At 37.2% G+C, this 16752-nt stretch overlaps 2 protein-coding genes across 5 annotated transcripts in view; both read left to right on the top strand.

Moving 5' to 3' along the window:
• LOC124616099 (39S ribosomal protein L13, mitochondrial) overlaps nt 1-9304 on the top strand; it is a 43962-nt gene extending 34658 nt beyond the window's left edge. For all 4 annotated transcript variants that reach the window (XM_047144358.1, XM_047144359.1, XM_047144357.1 and 1 more), the window contains 2 exons: nt 1845-1999; nt 8973-9304. In XM_047144358.1, the coding sequence (XP_047000314.1) occupies nt 1845-1999; nt 8973-9206 (389 nt within the window). In that variant the 3' untranslated portion in view covers nt 9207-9304. The remainder of the gene's footprint in view (nt 1-1844; nt 2000-8972) is intronic.
• Nucleotides 9305-11648: 2344 nt separating this feature from the next.
• Nucleotides 11649-13012, top strand: LOC124616535 (putative nuclease HARBI1). Its single transcript, XM_047144852.1, has one exon. The coding sequence runs from the start codon at nt 11649-11651 to the stop codon at nt 12561-12563; it is 915 nt and encodes a 304-aa protein (XP_047000808.1). The 3' UTR covers nt 12564-13012.
• Nucleotides 13013-16752: the final 3740 nt, after the last annotated feature.

The following is a 16752-nucleotide window of genomic DNA, read 5'->3' as shown; positions in this document are numbered from 1 at the left end:
TTCATTAGTTTTTTCCAAAAAAGATCACTTATATTATAGGCTGACTGAGGAGAACAGTCACATTTACACTTGAAACTTCCTGGCATGCAGAGTAAAAATTTAGTTCTGGATATTTACTCTTGATTGGGAAGTTATTGATTTTACCTAAATATTAGGAACAATTCAGAATTTTTAGGGATTCTTGTGTACCGCAAAGTTTGAATGTAGTAAAGTTTCCAGCAAATCTACATCACAAATTGGCTTCTGTTAATACTTACATGTGTGTGCTTATTGCTGTTCCATGGCCAAGAGAGCCACACTAATTAATGCACCCCAGGTAGCAAGAATACATTAGCTTCATTTATACTCAAAAACCAAATACAATAAAACAAGTCATTTGGACTTGCATGTGCACCACTAAGTTCTGATGCATCGATAGTCACTGATATTGTATTGTGAGAGGTCTTACAAAGGCGGTGTTGGTGTGACCGTATTTGTGGATAGTAGTATGGCTTGAGGATGGTCATGGAGAAGGTCCTAGTGAGGCGGAAGCTTGTAGCCGATCGGAGGCAGCACGGCTGCTGCGGACAGTCTGCAGGGGTGGCTCCCTCGGGCAGGCCGTGGACATGTTTGGCATAATCCGAGAGTGATGTGATTTGCACGCTTATGGGCCACAGGTGCGACTGGCTTTGGGTCCAGTGTGGAAAACTCAGATGAAAAATGGAGAGTGAAGACTTGGACATTTCGTGGAGTGACCCCAGATGCGAATCGGTTCTGATCGGCCGGGTGGCATCCTTTATAGCCACCCAGCGGAAGAGTTCTGCCACAATGATCAGTGGGCATATGACCTTTGGATGGATGATTGGTGTCCACAGTGGCAACACTAATTGCAGCAACTATCACACTGTTAGTAGTGAAGCTGGCACCCTGTGTTACCATGGTGGCTGCAGGAGGTGCGGTTGACAACATTGTGGTGTGCTTATGTTGTTATTGAATTGTTTGCCTGCATCTCCCGCATGATGTCACCGGTGGCCTGAAGAGGCAGCAGGCCACAATGAAACACCTGTCTTGCTTAACATAGGATCCCAGGCAGACATCAATGAACTGCAATGATTAGGTTAGCAATTTATTATGAAACTGTTTTGGAACCAAAACCTGCCACCTTATGACGAATGAAATGAGGTGGAAAAAGTTATGTAAATTGAAGAGATGATTTTTTTACCAGAAGCGGACAATTTACCTGAACTCTATAGAACCAAAAGCTGCTTTGGTGCAAGAACTTAATTAATGTAAAAATTTTAAGTTACGAAATAAAATTTTAATTAAATCCATTTCTGATCATGACAGAAACATTGAGTCAAATGAGAGCTTTAAAGCAATAGAATGTATCCACAAGCTGCAGTTGTATTCTAAATGTGGAATGGATTGAAGCTCTAGTTACCATGATCTCACGTTTCATGATTCTCATTTTTTAAAAGAAATTTAGTGTGACAATAATATGTCAGTATAGGAATTGAAGAGGGAGGATGGAAGAGGAAAAGAGGGCTTATGTAGACTATGTACATAAGAATAAGTCCTCAGTTTGCTTCACATAAATAATTATATCAGGGATACTATGCTATTATAATTTACAGTAACAAACTCTATATTTGTATCTTCCTTCCTGCGAAAAGAGGGAAAAGGAGTGGGCAGGTTGTGATGTTTACCCACTACACCCTCATTTGGTCAGTTTTATTATTAATAATTGTTCTGTATATAATTACAATTTTGTTGGAACTTTTAAAGTTGATATGTACATAAATTAGATTGCACCTTCCACAAACTTTTCATTGGAACAGAATTTATGCTTATGTCTTCCCTTTCAGATGACTGTGGTGATCATGTTGTTGTTATAAACAGCAAAGATATTGCACTGCCAGGAAATGAGTGGCAGAAGAGAGCTTATTTTCATCATACAGGGTATCCAGGTGGAGCTTCATGGACATTGGCATGGGAACTTCATAACAAGGATCCAACGATGGTAATTAATTATGTGCTTTGTTTTTAGTTGATACATAATTGAAATTATGGGACTGGAAGAATGTGGCCTATAGCTCTTCACGGTCCCTTTTGTTACTTTCTTGAATACGGAAAGAAGGTTTCCGGGTTTTTCATCAGCATTTACAAACATAAAGTACAGAAGTTTACAAGTGTAAGACTGTCATCTGTGCACTAGTTTCGAATGTTTTGACATTAAAGTTGTCTACTTATGTGTTATTATCCAGAAGTATGACACTTTGCATTATGTACCAGTTTTTGTGATGTGAAAAGTTACTTAGTTTTAGAATCCAAAGGTTGATGCCTGGGTCAGTGGTGCTTTTAGGATAGTTTCTGTCTCTTATTGTGGCTTGCACTTTAGCCTTTGGCAGTGCTTCAGGGACTGAGAAAATTAGAGGTGTGTTGTGATTTGGATTGTAGGTTGCATTGGTTGTCATCTTACAATTAGCTGGCTGAACTGCTTCTCAGATCAGAGGGAGGCAGTGACATACCAGCTATTATAGGACAAAAGAACAAATTGCTTGATCGTTAATGAAGAGGCATACATTTTTTAAAAAATTTTTTTTAACACCCAGGGTAGAAAATGGAATTATGCTTCAATGAAGAGGCAGTAGGTACATACAAAAATGAAAGGTAACAAATGTTGGCTTTCAAAATCATGCTCTCCTTTATCCAGCAAAAGAGATGGGAAGATACAAGTAAGTGTGACTACTGAGGGATTAAGGAGTGAAGCTCCCTAGGATCAAGAACATGGGGTCATTGTTAAGATGAGAGAAAGTAAACAGAATATTGTAAACAGTGTTTTGAAAAGAGTAACATTTTTATTATTTTTATTATTAGATTGCAAAGCCAGACTAAAAAAAAAAAGTTAAGTTTATAAAACCGAACTGATCTTTAAAATCCCTGAAAATCACAATCCAAACTTTCTTCTTCTTCCTCTTCCTTTTCCTCGCCACTGTTGTCCTCTTCATATATGAGATGGTCTTCAGTGCCACCTAGAGCATTGCTTGTGCTGCACTTCTTGAAAGATTTAACAACAATGTCTTCTCTCACTCTAGACCATGACTGTTTTATCCACTGACACACTTGATTGATTGTAGGTCGTTTTAAAGCTCCCTTCAGAGTGAATTCATCACCCATTTGTTCCATTCCTCTCTCATATACACTTTAAATGATTTATTTATCGAGACATCAAGAGGTTGCAGTTGTGAAGTAAGTCCTCCCGGAATAACAGCAAGATCTATATTTCTCTGTTTCAGTTTCTCTTTTACAGGTTTTTTCAAATGACTACTAAACTGATCTAGCAGAAGAAGAGAACTCTTCTTCAGTGAAGCACCTTCCCTTCTTTCCCACACTCTATTAATCCATACCTTCATAAGTCTCGTCCATCCAACCCTTGTCATGTATGTGAACGACGACACTTGGCAGTATTTCAGAAGGTTTTGTCATTGTTTTGCGCTTGAAAATGAACATTGGATTAAGTTTAGTGCCATCAGCACAACATGAAATGACAACAGTGTAGTGCATTTTTTCATGTCCACTTGTTTTTATAGGTACAGTTTTAGCATCTTTCATGAGAACAGTTATGTTACTCAACACATCAAATGTCAAATGAGTTGCATCCATATTAGCGATTCGGTTTAGTTCCACACTGATTTTGTTTCGATGTTGAATAATAAAGCGATGGAAAGATAATATTTTCTCTTCATACTCTTGTGGCATTTTCTGAGATATTTTAATTTTGGTTTGCATTCTCCGTCCATGGCAATAAAAAAAACTATAGCACCAACCAATCTCACCCTTAAAGTCTGTTATGTTCCACTGTAGTGCTGTTTTGAATAATTTTGAATCCATTTCAGTACTTCATCTTCTAGTTTTAGCCATTTTGCATTCAGTCCTCTATTAGTTAGTTATGTGTCCCCTTGATCAATCTCACGGTAACCATTATGATGTGGAACGTGGTGAGTACAGAAGAAATGCACAAATGAAAGAAGGGTTCTTCTTCTTCTTCTTCTTCTTATTCTCCTCCTCCTCCTCATTCGTTTTTTTTAAAACGGAGCCCTTAAATGGCACAAAATACATGTATTATACCTATAGATTTATTTAGTCCTATTCAAGAATTCATCTATGGTACAGAAGGAGTTGTCAAGGAAGTATGTGATTTCAATTTATTTTTAAAACTGTTACTGCTGGCTACCAGACATTTTATTTCATCTGGTAATTTATCGAAAAGTTTTACAGCAGCATATTTTACTCTTTTCTGTGCCAAAGATAGGTTAAGTAGAGGATAGTGTAAGTCTTTCTTTCTTCTGGTGCTATAATCATGAATGTCGCTGTTGTTTTTAAACTGATCCATGTTGTTGAGAACAAAATTTCGTTATTGAGTAAATGTACTTTGAGGCTGTTGTAAGAATTCCTAACCTTTTAAAGAGATGCCTACAAGACGTGCGACTATGAGCCCCACACATTATTCTAACCACTTTCTTTTGAGCAGTGAATACTTTTTGCCCAAATGTTGAGTTACCCCAAAATATTATTCCGTATGACTTCAGAGAATGAAAGTATGCAAAGTAAGTTTGCTTGCTAATTTCTATACCCTCAAAATTAGCAGTTATTCTGATGGCAAAATTTGCTGAACAAAGTCACTTCAGGAGGCCCAAAATATGAATTTTCCATTTAAGATTATCATCTATATGTACACCCAAAAACTCGGTATTGTCTATCCTGGCTACTGACTTCTGTTGATATATTTATTGAAGGAACTGTACTCCTTGCAGTAGAAAATTGGATGTACTGAGTATTTTCAAAGTTCAGAGCAAGCCCATTCGCCCCTATTTGCACATTTAGTCTTCCTCATTTTATTCAGTTCTTTTTTACTAGCCAATTGTTAACATTTTTTTCCCCCTGTTGGTGGAGGGTTGAAATGCCAAGCAACTGCTTTGTTTCCATGTTCTTCTGCATATGCTGTTACTTCCAATTTATAGCCCGCATCGTATGAATATCGTTTATTTTTTTTTGTATTACAAAACTAGCTACTAACAAGAATATTGTACGGTTACCAATAACATAAATCACTTTCAAATCAAGTTCACTGGCACCGTAGAATGCAATGATGAAACATAGGCTAGACAGTGTTCCGGGTTTTGGTGGCTGGGTGGGAGGGAGACATGTTAGCAAGCTTGTGAATCCCTGCAAGTTATGTTAGTCGCATCGATGCACTGCTGCTGCCAGTTGAAGCCATTGTTGCCAGTTAGGTTTGCCACGGCATTGAAAATATGACTATTTTTTAAGACTGGCAGGAATTTTAAATCAAACACAGGACTTTTTATATTAATTTCGAATACAAGATGCACTTGAATTTTGAAGACAATTTTTCGAAGAAAAAAGTACATCTTAATAGTCCATAAAATAGGGTAATTATGGTTCTCAGAATTATTCTGTATATGGATTTGCACCTTTGCACGTGTAGGAGACATGCATTTGTAAAATAAGATAGGGTATGTGATTTAAGTGAAGTTAGTGCTTCATAAATTAATATGTAATGTCTTGCAAGGGAGTGTGTATTATAGGATTTCTTGAAAACATGATTAAGCCATTGAACCATTTGGTTGTGGTTATGGTGGCAGGTGCCAACTTTAGGATTGTCTCACAGCTGCACCACTGGGCTGCCATTATGGCATGATGGAAGCATTCACTTTAAGGTAATAAAGCGCGTATAATTCAACAATGCTGAAGCTAGGATTATGTGGATACATTTTAGAGCACGTGACGAAATACACTAGATGTCATAACATGTTGGAGCACCTTGTCACGGGCCAGTGGGGCACTAGTGTGGCAGCCTGACCAGAATCGTTGCTATTGGGTCCAAAACTGTTGTATTTTGTGGTTTTGAAAGCTAACATTTGCCTTATCTCATGTTTGTGCCTGTATTCATTGCTGCCAGGTAACTCTTCCTGTTATTTCATTGCAGTTGTAGGAAACTTAATTATTAAGTGAGCAGTATTACCACAGATCTGATTAAATTACTTGTATCTTCCAATAAATTTCTTAAACATTGGATATTTGGTTATGATTTTTGGTATTTGTTGAAGGGTCTGCTTTTGTTTGACTTATTCAACAATTATAACTTCCTTTTAATTTAAAGAAAGTTCAAATGAGAACTATAAATGTTATGTTCACATAATTCACTGATGGTGATGGTGATTTTGAAATATGCAATACTGAAGGAGAAAGAGTGAGTTAGAACAAAATTCAATGGCCAAAGAGTTCATAACTGCCCAAAAATTAAGCTGTTTTGTTGTGCATTGCAACAGCACTTCAACAGGAGGATTGAGTAACACCAATAGTTTCTATTACATTTAATGTATTAAACACCAGTGTTGCATACAGTGAGCTTCATATTTCCTGGTCTCGTTTCTTTCTTTTGACTGTCTGGAGGAAGATGTTTCGTGTATCACACTGGAATGGAGATTAAATATGAGGAAGATATTATAAAAATAATTTGGGACTGCAGTGTTTGCAAAGGATATGGGAATAAAACTTCAAATAGTAGTAATGCGGTGTATGAAATAGTAATAAAATACTAAATATAGCTTGATGTTTATTTTTCCTTTGTAGATTCACACAAAATATATGTATATGCAGGGCGTAAAGCCTTTATACTATTAATTCTTGGGTATGTTTGTAAGGATTTCTTCTTCAATAAATTGCTATAATGGTGTCCTTCGACCTTTTGCTTAAGATTGGAACAGAACTCACATTATATGCTCGCTGTCAACTGACTGTGGCTAATTCATACATCTTCCCCTACAGGGAGGTGAGAAACATGAGAAAGTAGGCAGAGATGTACAGTCTACCTTATCTATAATTTACTATTATCACAGGCCATTATTTGCTGAATTACTACATTGACCATTTATTAAATACTTTACAAATGTACAAGAATGTGCTGAAAGTAATGCCTCCATTTTCTTTTTAAACTCTTAAACCTTTTTAAATAATACAAATTTTATTAATGTTGTAAATCTTTATTCTTCCTGTCTGTGTATTTGCAACTGTCTGTCACTAGAGGGCTCCAAATCATAGCATGTAACATGGTGGTGTGTAATGTAACTATGTTGATGTGTGAGAAACAGCATGCTGTAATTGAGTTTCGAATGTAGAAAGTTCCTCCACACATAGAGCGTCATATCCTTCAGCATGAGAACATGAAACACTCCTGATTAAATTTCATTGATTGTTAATAACTGAATAGTGGCCTAACTTTTAATTTTGATGTGACAGTGACTTAATAGATAAATGTTACCATTTATCTATTAAGTCACTGTCACATCAAAATTAATCATTTATCTATTAAGTCACTGTCACATCAAAATTAAAAGTTAGGCCACTATTCAGTTATTAACAATCAATGAAATTTAATGAGGAGTGTTTCATGTTCTCATGCTGAAGGATACGACGCTCTGTGTGTGGAGGAACTTTCTACATTCGAAACATTGAGAGTCATTTCTAATCAGAATACGGGTGCTCAATGATGTTAAATTCATTGTAGAGGGGTTTTTGCAAGAATCAGTGTCAACTTTGCTCTGTTTGATCAATGTATTCTGTTAGACACAATTTGAGGCAGACACTAGTTTTGTCCTACAGTAGCAATTACAGTTAATCTCAACACAGGTCAATACTTAGACATTTTGTCCCACACTGTAACACTAATTAGCGCATAGAATGCTCACTGCAATCCGATGTGTGGTTAACTTGAAAATAGGTTTACAGCACTCCATAAACCTTTTGAACGGTTGTCAGTAATATGACTTGTAACTATTCAGTATAATATTTCCCTGCAGCAGTGGGGATACTCTCAGCCGGTACTAAATCACGAGTTGCTCATGGCTTCACCCAGACTATTATCACATGCACTCACCTAGCACTTGAGGGCTTGACAATTGATTCTGCCTACTGTTGACCTGTGTGATGACAAACTGTGTTTTGTCTCTGAGTGAGGTTTGTGGACCCCTTACAAATGTCAGACCACAAATTGGTGCTGTGACATTTGCTACAATACAATGCCTTGGTTCACTGTCATTGATCATCATCCATACAGTGATGACTTGGTCACATTAGATTTTCACACGTTTCCAGAACTTAAAAAACACCTTTGAGAACTTGACTTTGTTAGTGATAAAGTGATGCAAACAGAAATGCGGTTGTGGCTCCATCAACAGTCAAACATTCTACAGTGACAGTATCAACAAACTGGTCCTTTGTTGGGAGAAATGTTTTTGTCGCAAGGATGACAATTGAGAAATAAATTTGTAGACATGATGAAGATATTTATTAATAATGCTGATTTTATTTAAAAATCTTTTAAGAGTTCTCACAATAATAATTCTGAGTCGATTACTTTTCAGCACACCCACGAAGGAAGGTGGAAAGCATACAGGATTTTCCTGCCATGCACAAGTTTACCATGGGTTTTAGGTTGAGTACAAGGTCAGATATTGTAAATTGGTTATATGGAATCAAAATAATCATATGGACTATGTGACTGTACAACAATATTTAAATTTATCTCTCAGTAACATAGTCCTAACTTTATCTGGTGACAGTTTGAACAGAAATGTGAAGAAATCATTTGAGCCTGTTAGTCCAAACATCTTTAGTTTTGATTGCTATTCTTAGGTCCATGTTGGAATAGTCACACCTACATTGCTACACAAAGTCAGTTACTAAGATTGAAACATGATTATAGTCATCTACAAATAATATAATGTAGAAAAAAATATGTTTTGAGGTTTGTTAAGTTCCCCATTGAGCAGTGTGTGTTGAATATGCAAGACAAATATATAAGCCATGTTTGTGAATTGTAATGCTTATCTCTGTTTCCTTAATTTCAGAATTGTTATCTACAATATTCAAATAGATTTATTGCTTATTTAATGGCATTTGGTCTTTTTCAGATAATGCGTAAGGCTGTCTATCATAGTATGAGGGGAAACCTTCAGCGAAGATATACAATGCAGCGTTTACACATATTCCCAGATGACAATGTCCCAGATGAAATAATGGGAAATGTTACCAACCAGATCAGACAGATAAGGCCTGTACCAAAGCGTTTGGACAAGTATTCTGAAGAGGAAGTGCAGCAATTTCCAAAAGTAATGGACTGGCCAGAAGATTATGTTTTGAGATAACAAAGGCTACAGTTAATTAGTGCTATGTAATGTTTATATTTGGCAATGTGTGCATTATTGTACCAAAAGTTATAATACATACATTTTGTCACAGAAAATCTGTGTCATAATACTACTAATGCCCTTTGCTGCAAAGGCTTTTTCCGACAGTTAGGATTTTCTTTTTAGTGCAAGAGAATATTAGTTTCTTACAAGTGACTATACAAGAGTGCTGTCACAGCAGGTGGATTTTTTTCATATCTGAAACTTTTGTGTTATACTGTAGTATAGAGCAGGTGCCAGCTATTTATATATATTTCAAGTATTTTAAAATTTAACAATGGAAAGTGCAGAATGAGATAACAACAATATTACAAAGAGAATATATTGCTACTCAGCATAGAGAGAAGATGATGAGTCGTAAACATGCACAATGGAAAGATTGCTATAAATTTAAGCTATCGACCAAAAGCCCTTCTTCTGAAATAAAACAAAGACAGACACACACACACACACACACACACACACAGAGAGAGAGAGAGAGAGAGAGAGAGAGAGAGAGAGAGAGAGAGAGAGGGGGGGGGGGGGGGGGCGGCATACACATGTGTGCCCACTATTGCTGGCTGTATGTGGGAGGTGGTAGATGACTGGAGGGACAAGGCATGGGAGGTCTATTTCTGTACAAGGTTTGTTATTTTATTTATTTGCACATCAAATTACATAGTACCAAATTGAGGAGCAAATCTCCAAGGTCATGGAACATGTCAGTACATGAAATTACAACATAAAAGTAATGAGGGATAAAAATAAAATGTTTATGAACCCAAAAAGGTCAAGCTATACGTTAAAGTAAATGCAATCAACAATACAAGAAGAATAAGCTTAATTTTTCAAGGAACTCCTCGATAGAATGGAAGGAATGACCCATGAGGAAACTCTTCAGTTTCGATTTGAAAGCATGTGGATTGCTGCTAAGATTTTTGAATTTGAGGTGGTAGCTTATTGAAGATGGCTGCAGCAGTATACTGCACAGCTTTCTGCCCAAGAGTTAAGGAAGTCCGATCCAAGTGCAGGTTTGATTCCTGCCGAGTATTAACTGAGTGAAAGCTGCTTATTCATGGGAATAAGCTAATATTGCTAACAAGAAATGGCAGTAAATATAGAGGGAAACATTCCACGTGGGAAAAATATATCTAAAAACAAATATGATGTGACTTACCAAACGAAAGCGCTGGCAGGTCGATAGACACACAAACATACACACAAAATTCAAGCTTTCGCAACAAACTGTTGCCTCATCAGGAAAGAGGGAAGGAGAGGGACAGACGAAAGGATGTGGGTTTTAAGGGAGAGGGTAAGGAGTCATTCCAATCCCGGGAGCGGAAAGACTTACCTTAAAGGACGGGTATACACTCGCGCACACACACACATATCCATCCACACATCTACAGACACAAGCAGACATATTAATATGTCTGCTTGTGTCTGTATATATATGTGTGTGTGTGTGTGTGTGTGTGTGTGTGTGTGTGTGTGTGTGTGGGCGCGAGTGTATACCTGTCCTTTTTTCCCCCTAAGGTAAGTCTTTCCACTCCCGGGATTGTAATGACTCCTTACCCTCTCCCTTAAAACCCACATCCTTTCGTCTTTCCCTCTCCTTCCTTCTTTCCTGATGAGGCAACAGTTTGTTGTGATATATATAGCTTCATCAGGAAAGAGGGAAGGAGAGGGAAAGACAAAAGGATGTGGGTTTTAAGGGAGAGGGTAAGGAGTCATTCCAATCCCGAGAGCGGAAAGACTTACCTTAGGGGGAAAAAAGGACAGGTATACACTTGCGCGCACACACACACAGGATGGATATCCTTTTACAATGGGAAGAGTTACCCCAAAATATAATATCATACAACATAAGTGAATGAAAATAAGCAAAGTAGACTAATTTTCGTGTTGAACAATCACTCACTTTAGACACTATTCGAATAGTAAAAATTGCACCATTAATGGCCGAGTGCACCAATCTCGATTAACAGTTAACCGCGGTTAAGTCGATATATAATCCTGTTCAGCGCAGTATTCTGGTGCACCAACATCGATCAAAGTTAAACAAGGGAATCGACCGCGGTTATATTTAACCGGGGCTCTTTCCCGGTTTTCTCGACATAACCACGGTTTTGGAAGCATACGCTATTAAGAGAGCGGCGCGTTTTGATGTTATGGATGGCACTGAGGAAGATTTGTTATACCTTGACCATTTAAATCGTGACCGAAATCGTGTTGGAGTGATTGTGGAAAGGGGAAACCCTTTTGAAGATTATGGTGACAGGAAGTTTGAAGAGAGATTTCGTCTGTCAAAAGAAACAGTGTGGTGGTTATTAAATCAAATTAATGATAGGTTAGAATTTCCTACTGATCGGAATAACCCTGTTTCTCCGATAAACAGACTTTTGATTACTTTAAGGGCATATGCAACAGGTGCATTCAACATTCTTATTGGGGACAACAGTAAGACTTTTGATTACTTTAAGGGCATATGCAACAGGTGCATTCAACATTCTTATTGGGGACAACAGTAATACACATCGTACAACAGCACAACGAATCATCAGTGATGTATCAGACATCATAGCATCACTGTCTCCTCGCTTTATAAAATTTCCAACGAGAGAAGTAGTGCGCTCTGTGATGTATGGTTTTAGTCAATTGGACCGATTTCCTGGCGTTCTTGGTACCTTGGATTGTACCCATATAAGAATTCAGTCTCCTGGAGGACATAATGCTGATCTTTTCCGCAATAGGAAATCATATTTTTCCTTTAACTGTCAAACCATTAGTGATCACAATTTGTTAGTAAGGGATATTTTCGCTCGATGGCCGGGCTCTGTGCACGACAGTACCATATTTCTCAACTGCGCTCGCAGAGCTCAATTTGAAAACGGAGAAATGCCACAAGGTCACTTATTGGGAGATAGTGGTTATGCATGTAAATCCTACTTGTTAACTCCACTTCTAAATCCGCAAAATGAAGCAGAGCATCGGTGTAACAGGTCTCATATTAAAACTAGAAACACTGTTGAGAGAAAATACGGCATGTGGAAGAGAAGATTTCCCATATTATCTGTAGGAATAAGATGTAATCCACAGGAAGCAATGTCAATCATTGTGGGTACAGCTGTCTTGCATAATATTGCGAGGAGTGCAAGCAGTGATGAACCACCAGAAGATCCTGAAATTTCTCGACTTTTAAATCAGTTACGTGATGAGAGAGGCCCCAACATTGAAGACAATGAAGAAGTGCTACCTGGACAGCAGATGTATCGTGATGATACATTACCTGGAAGAGCAGTTCGGCGTGCTATAATTAATGAACATTTCCGATAATCTAACATAAATCCAGACATTGTTTGTAATGAAAAATTATGATTATAGTTATGGGATTTCGCCGTATTTTCAATTTTTCAGATTATTTCAGCATGTAATCTATTTTGTTTCTGCTGTCCAGCGAACATAAAAGTACTCACTGAACTGGGTGTGTGATGCGAAATTTGAGGTTTTGTTATGCCAGGGACAGGATGTGCTGCCTACAGACAATTACCCAGCTGCTGCTTTTCTGAGATATTTTTTTAGTGTGGAACTGTTGCTAATTCATTATTAAAGATATATTTCTTGCATCACATTGGTTGTGAAAGCAATGCTGTACTCTGTTATTTATATACATGTTCAGTTTCTGGGTATGTACTTAAATTTGAGAACAAATGACCCCATTACATTTAGAGAGTGTGAGAGTAAAAGCGAGTGGAATAAAATATCCATTATATTTCTGTATGATGTTCACTATAGATCCTAAACATCTCTTAAATTTTCTACTGTAACAACAAATATGTGAATGTCCAACAGTTTTGCAATATTAAAAGAGCACATTCTTTATTATTAGAACCTTACAGTTTAGAGATTATTTTACTGCACTTCTCCTCATTAGTAATGCAGTCTTATCACCTAGATAAGCTTAAAATTGTGAATATGCAGTACACACATGGGCACAAAATAATCATTTGTGTAATAACATAAAGTGTCAGATTGGGATTGTTTATTTGTTAAATTGTTTCCATATTAATCACTACTCTTTATTTACAATATGATTTTCTTCAAACATAAGTGTGTGTGGCTATAAGGTTGTGCAAAGAATTGAATTACACTGTTAAATCTAGTCAGTCATGCGTGTAGCAGCACTTTACACAATATTATGCACAACTGTACCCCCCTATGGCATTTAAAAAAAAAAACAACATGAAATTGAAGACTAATTTGTGTTTAGAAATTGCCACCAAAAACAAGTTCTCATTGCTACAAAAGGCAATGGAATGTTGTCAGCAATGTCTAATACTTTGGGGATCAGTGCAAGAGCAATAATTAGTTAAGGAGTGTGCTACTTCGGAAGATATGAAAGCAGAACTGTAATGCTGTGAGTTGACAGTACAAAGTGTCATATTTTAAGTTATTACTGAAAACTCCCTCCCTCACCCTGTCACTGATATTGATGCAGTTTTTTCACATATTTAATGCTCACCTGTAGACAAGGGAATTCCTTGTCATTGCATAGTGCCACAGAAAAATGCCTCACTACAAATACAGTTGTGGCAGAAGTTCTGGGTTGCCATCATAAACATTAGCAGGTGCAGAATATTGCTAAGAAAGCCACACATGCTATGACTACTATAGCAGAAACCAGTGACCCATCATAGGAATGCATTTCTGAAAATATCGTGCTACCAATTTTGCTGTGATAAAAGTTATGGGCTGACATTGTAAACATTAACAGGTGCAGAATATTGCTAGAGAAGCCACACAATTCTAATCTCACTACTGTCCATATTAGCAATGTATTATTCAATAATGCCTCTCTACAAATACTGTTATGATAAATGTTACAGGTTTCCACCACACACATTACCAAGTGGTGTGGCTAGGAAAGCCATATATGCTATGCTTACTTTTGCAGGAAAGGGAACCCACCACAGCAATGTATTTCTCAACATGCCTCACTTCAAATTATATTGTCATAAAAGATATAGGTTCCCATTATAAAAATTACCTGGTGCAGATTATTGCACGGAAAATGGCACACACAAAATTATGATTTGGAGCACTTTCCCTCATAATTTAATATGTTGGGATATTCTGGTACAAACAATGCAAAACATGATAACATTGGGCCTCATGTATATAAATTTTACAGCACATATGTTCATTCCAAAGGTAGAATAACAAGGATGCTTTATTACTATTATTTTGTTTCATTAACAGTCTACCTCATTGTTAAGTCATTTAAGTAGAAATTGGCACCTGACGCTATGGCTGCAGGCCTGCAACTGACATGTAGCTTATTTGTGTAAACTGTAGTGTTGCTAATCTGTTTTTATACATGACGTAATTGTAATTTTAAGTGATTGGATGAAACTTAGTCCAGACCATATAAGCTGTAAGCAGATATTAGACAGACAACAACTAGGATAGTAGCAGTATCACTAACAGGACAAACACAGAGAAACAATTTGAACTGTGAGACAACTTTAATACATTAGATAGAATACAACACTGCACAAAAAGTTTACAATATGATATTCTTCAAACATACGTGTGTGTGGCTATAAGGTTGTGCAAAGAATTGAATTACACTGTTAAATCTAGTCAGTCATGCGTGTAGCAGCACTTTACACAATATTATGCACAACTGCATGGCATTAAAAAAAAACATGAAATTGTGTTTAGAAATTGCCACCAAAAACAAGTTCTCATTGCTACAAAAGGCAATGGAATGTTGTCAGCAATGTCTGATACTTTGGGGATCAGTGCAAGAGCAATAATTAGTTAAGGAGTGTGCTACTTTGGAAGATATGAAAGCAGAACTGTAATGCTGTGAGTTGACAGTACAAAGTGTCATATTTTAAGTTATTACTGAAAACTCCCTCCCTCACCCTGTCACTGATATTGATGCAGTTTTTTCACATATTTAATGCTCACCTGTACAGAAGGGAATTCCTTGTCATTGCATAGTGCCACAGAAAAATGCCTCACTACAAATACAGTTGTGGCAGAAGTTATGGGTTGCCATTACAAACATTGGCAGGTGAAGAATATTGCTAAGAAAGCCACACATGCTATGACTACTATAGCAGAAACCAGTGACCCATCATTGGAATGCATTTCTGAAAATATCTTGCTACAAATTTTGTGTGGTAAAAGTTATGGGCTGACATTGTGAACATTAACAGGTGCAGAGTATTGCTAGAGAAGCCACACAATGCTAATCTCACTACTGTCCATATTAGCAATGCATTATTCAATAATGCCTCTCTACAAATACTGTTATGATAAATGTTACAGGTTTCCACCACACACATTACCAAGTGGTGTGGTTAGGAAAGCCACATATGCTATGCTTACTTTTGCAGAAAAGAGATCCCACCACAGCAATGTATTTCTCAACATGCCTCACTTCAAATTGTATTGTCATAAAAGATATAGGTTCCCATTATAAACATTACCTGGTGCAGAGTATTGCACGGAAAATGGCACACACAAAATTATGATTTGGAGCACTTTCCCTCATATTCTGGTACAAACAATGCAAAACATGATAACATTGGGCCTCATGTATATAACTGTTACAGCACGTATGTTCATTCCAAAGTTTGAGTAACAAGGATGCTTTATTACTATTATTTTGTTTCATTAACAGTCTACCTCATTGTTAAGTCATTTAAGTAGAAATTGGCACCTGACGCTATGGCTGCAGGCCTGCAACTGACATGTATCTTACTTGTGTAAACTGCAGTGTTGCTAATCTGTTTTTATATATGAAGTAATTCTAATTTTAAGTGATTGGATGAAACTTAGTCCAGACCAAATAAGCTGTAAGCAGATATTAGACAGACAACAACTAGGATAGAAGCAGTATCACTAACAGGACAAACACAGAGAAACAATTTGAACTGAGAGACAACTTTAATACATTAGACAAAATACAACATAGCACAAAAAATTCACTGTCACAGGAAGAAAAAGTCACGTGTCACTGGCATTTTTCTTCTTTCAGTACTTCAGTTTTTCTTTCAGGGCCAGAATCTTTAAATTTTTTATCCTCAGCTCCCTTTGGTGCTCTGCCTTCATCATGAGTAATTGGGCCTCCAGTAGTTCCACTCTCTTCTTGCACACATTGTCAATCACTGTTCCCGAACCTGATGGCCTTGGTTTTGCAGACATCCTGCGATGATTCCATGTATTTTTTGGCGTGCAAATGTTTTTATTCGGTTGATCAGGAGACTGTGAAACAGATTGCAACTGGGTGACATCCGCCAGAACATTATTTGGTGTCTCTTTACTTAATAATACGACAGGTGTGTGGGAAGTGCTAGGTTGTGTGCACTCTGCTAACTCGACAACTGAAGTAGGTGGCGTATTCTCACTGCACTGCACTTCACTGCTCTCCATGTTGACAACATCCACAATCATGCTGAACTGTGCATCGGAATCATATGCATTTGTTAACAGTTTCATTGAGGAACCAACA

This window comes from Schistocerca americana, chromosome 5 (genome assembly GCF_021461395.2).
Source record: "Schistocerca americana isolate TAMUIC-IGC-003095 chromosome 5, iqSchAmer2.1, whole genome shotgun sequence".
NCBI lineage: Eukaryota > Metazoa > Arthropoda > Insecta > Orthoptera > Acrididae > Schistocerca > Schistocerca americana.
The sequence above is the reverse complement of the archived record's forward strand: the minus strand, read 5'-3'. Positions and strand labels throughout refer to the sequence as shown.

Coding starts and splice junctions, on each gene's coding strand:
- LOC124616535 (XM_047144852.1), top strand. CDS start 11,649: ATGCAACAGGTGCATTCAACATTCTTATTGGGGACAACAGTAAGACTT.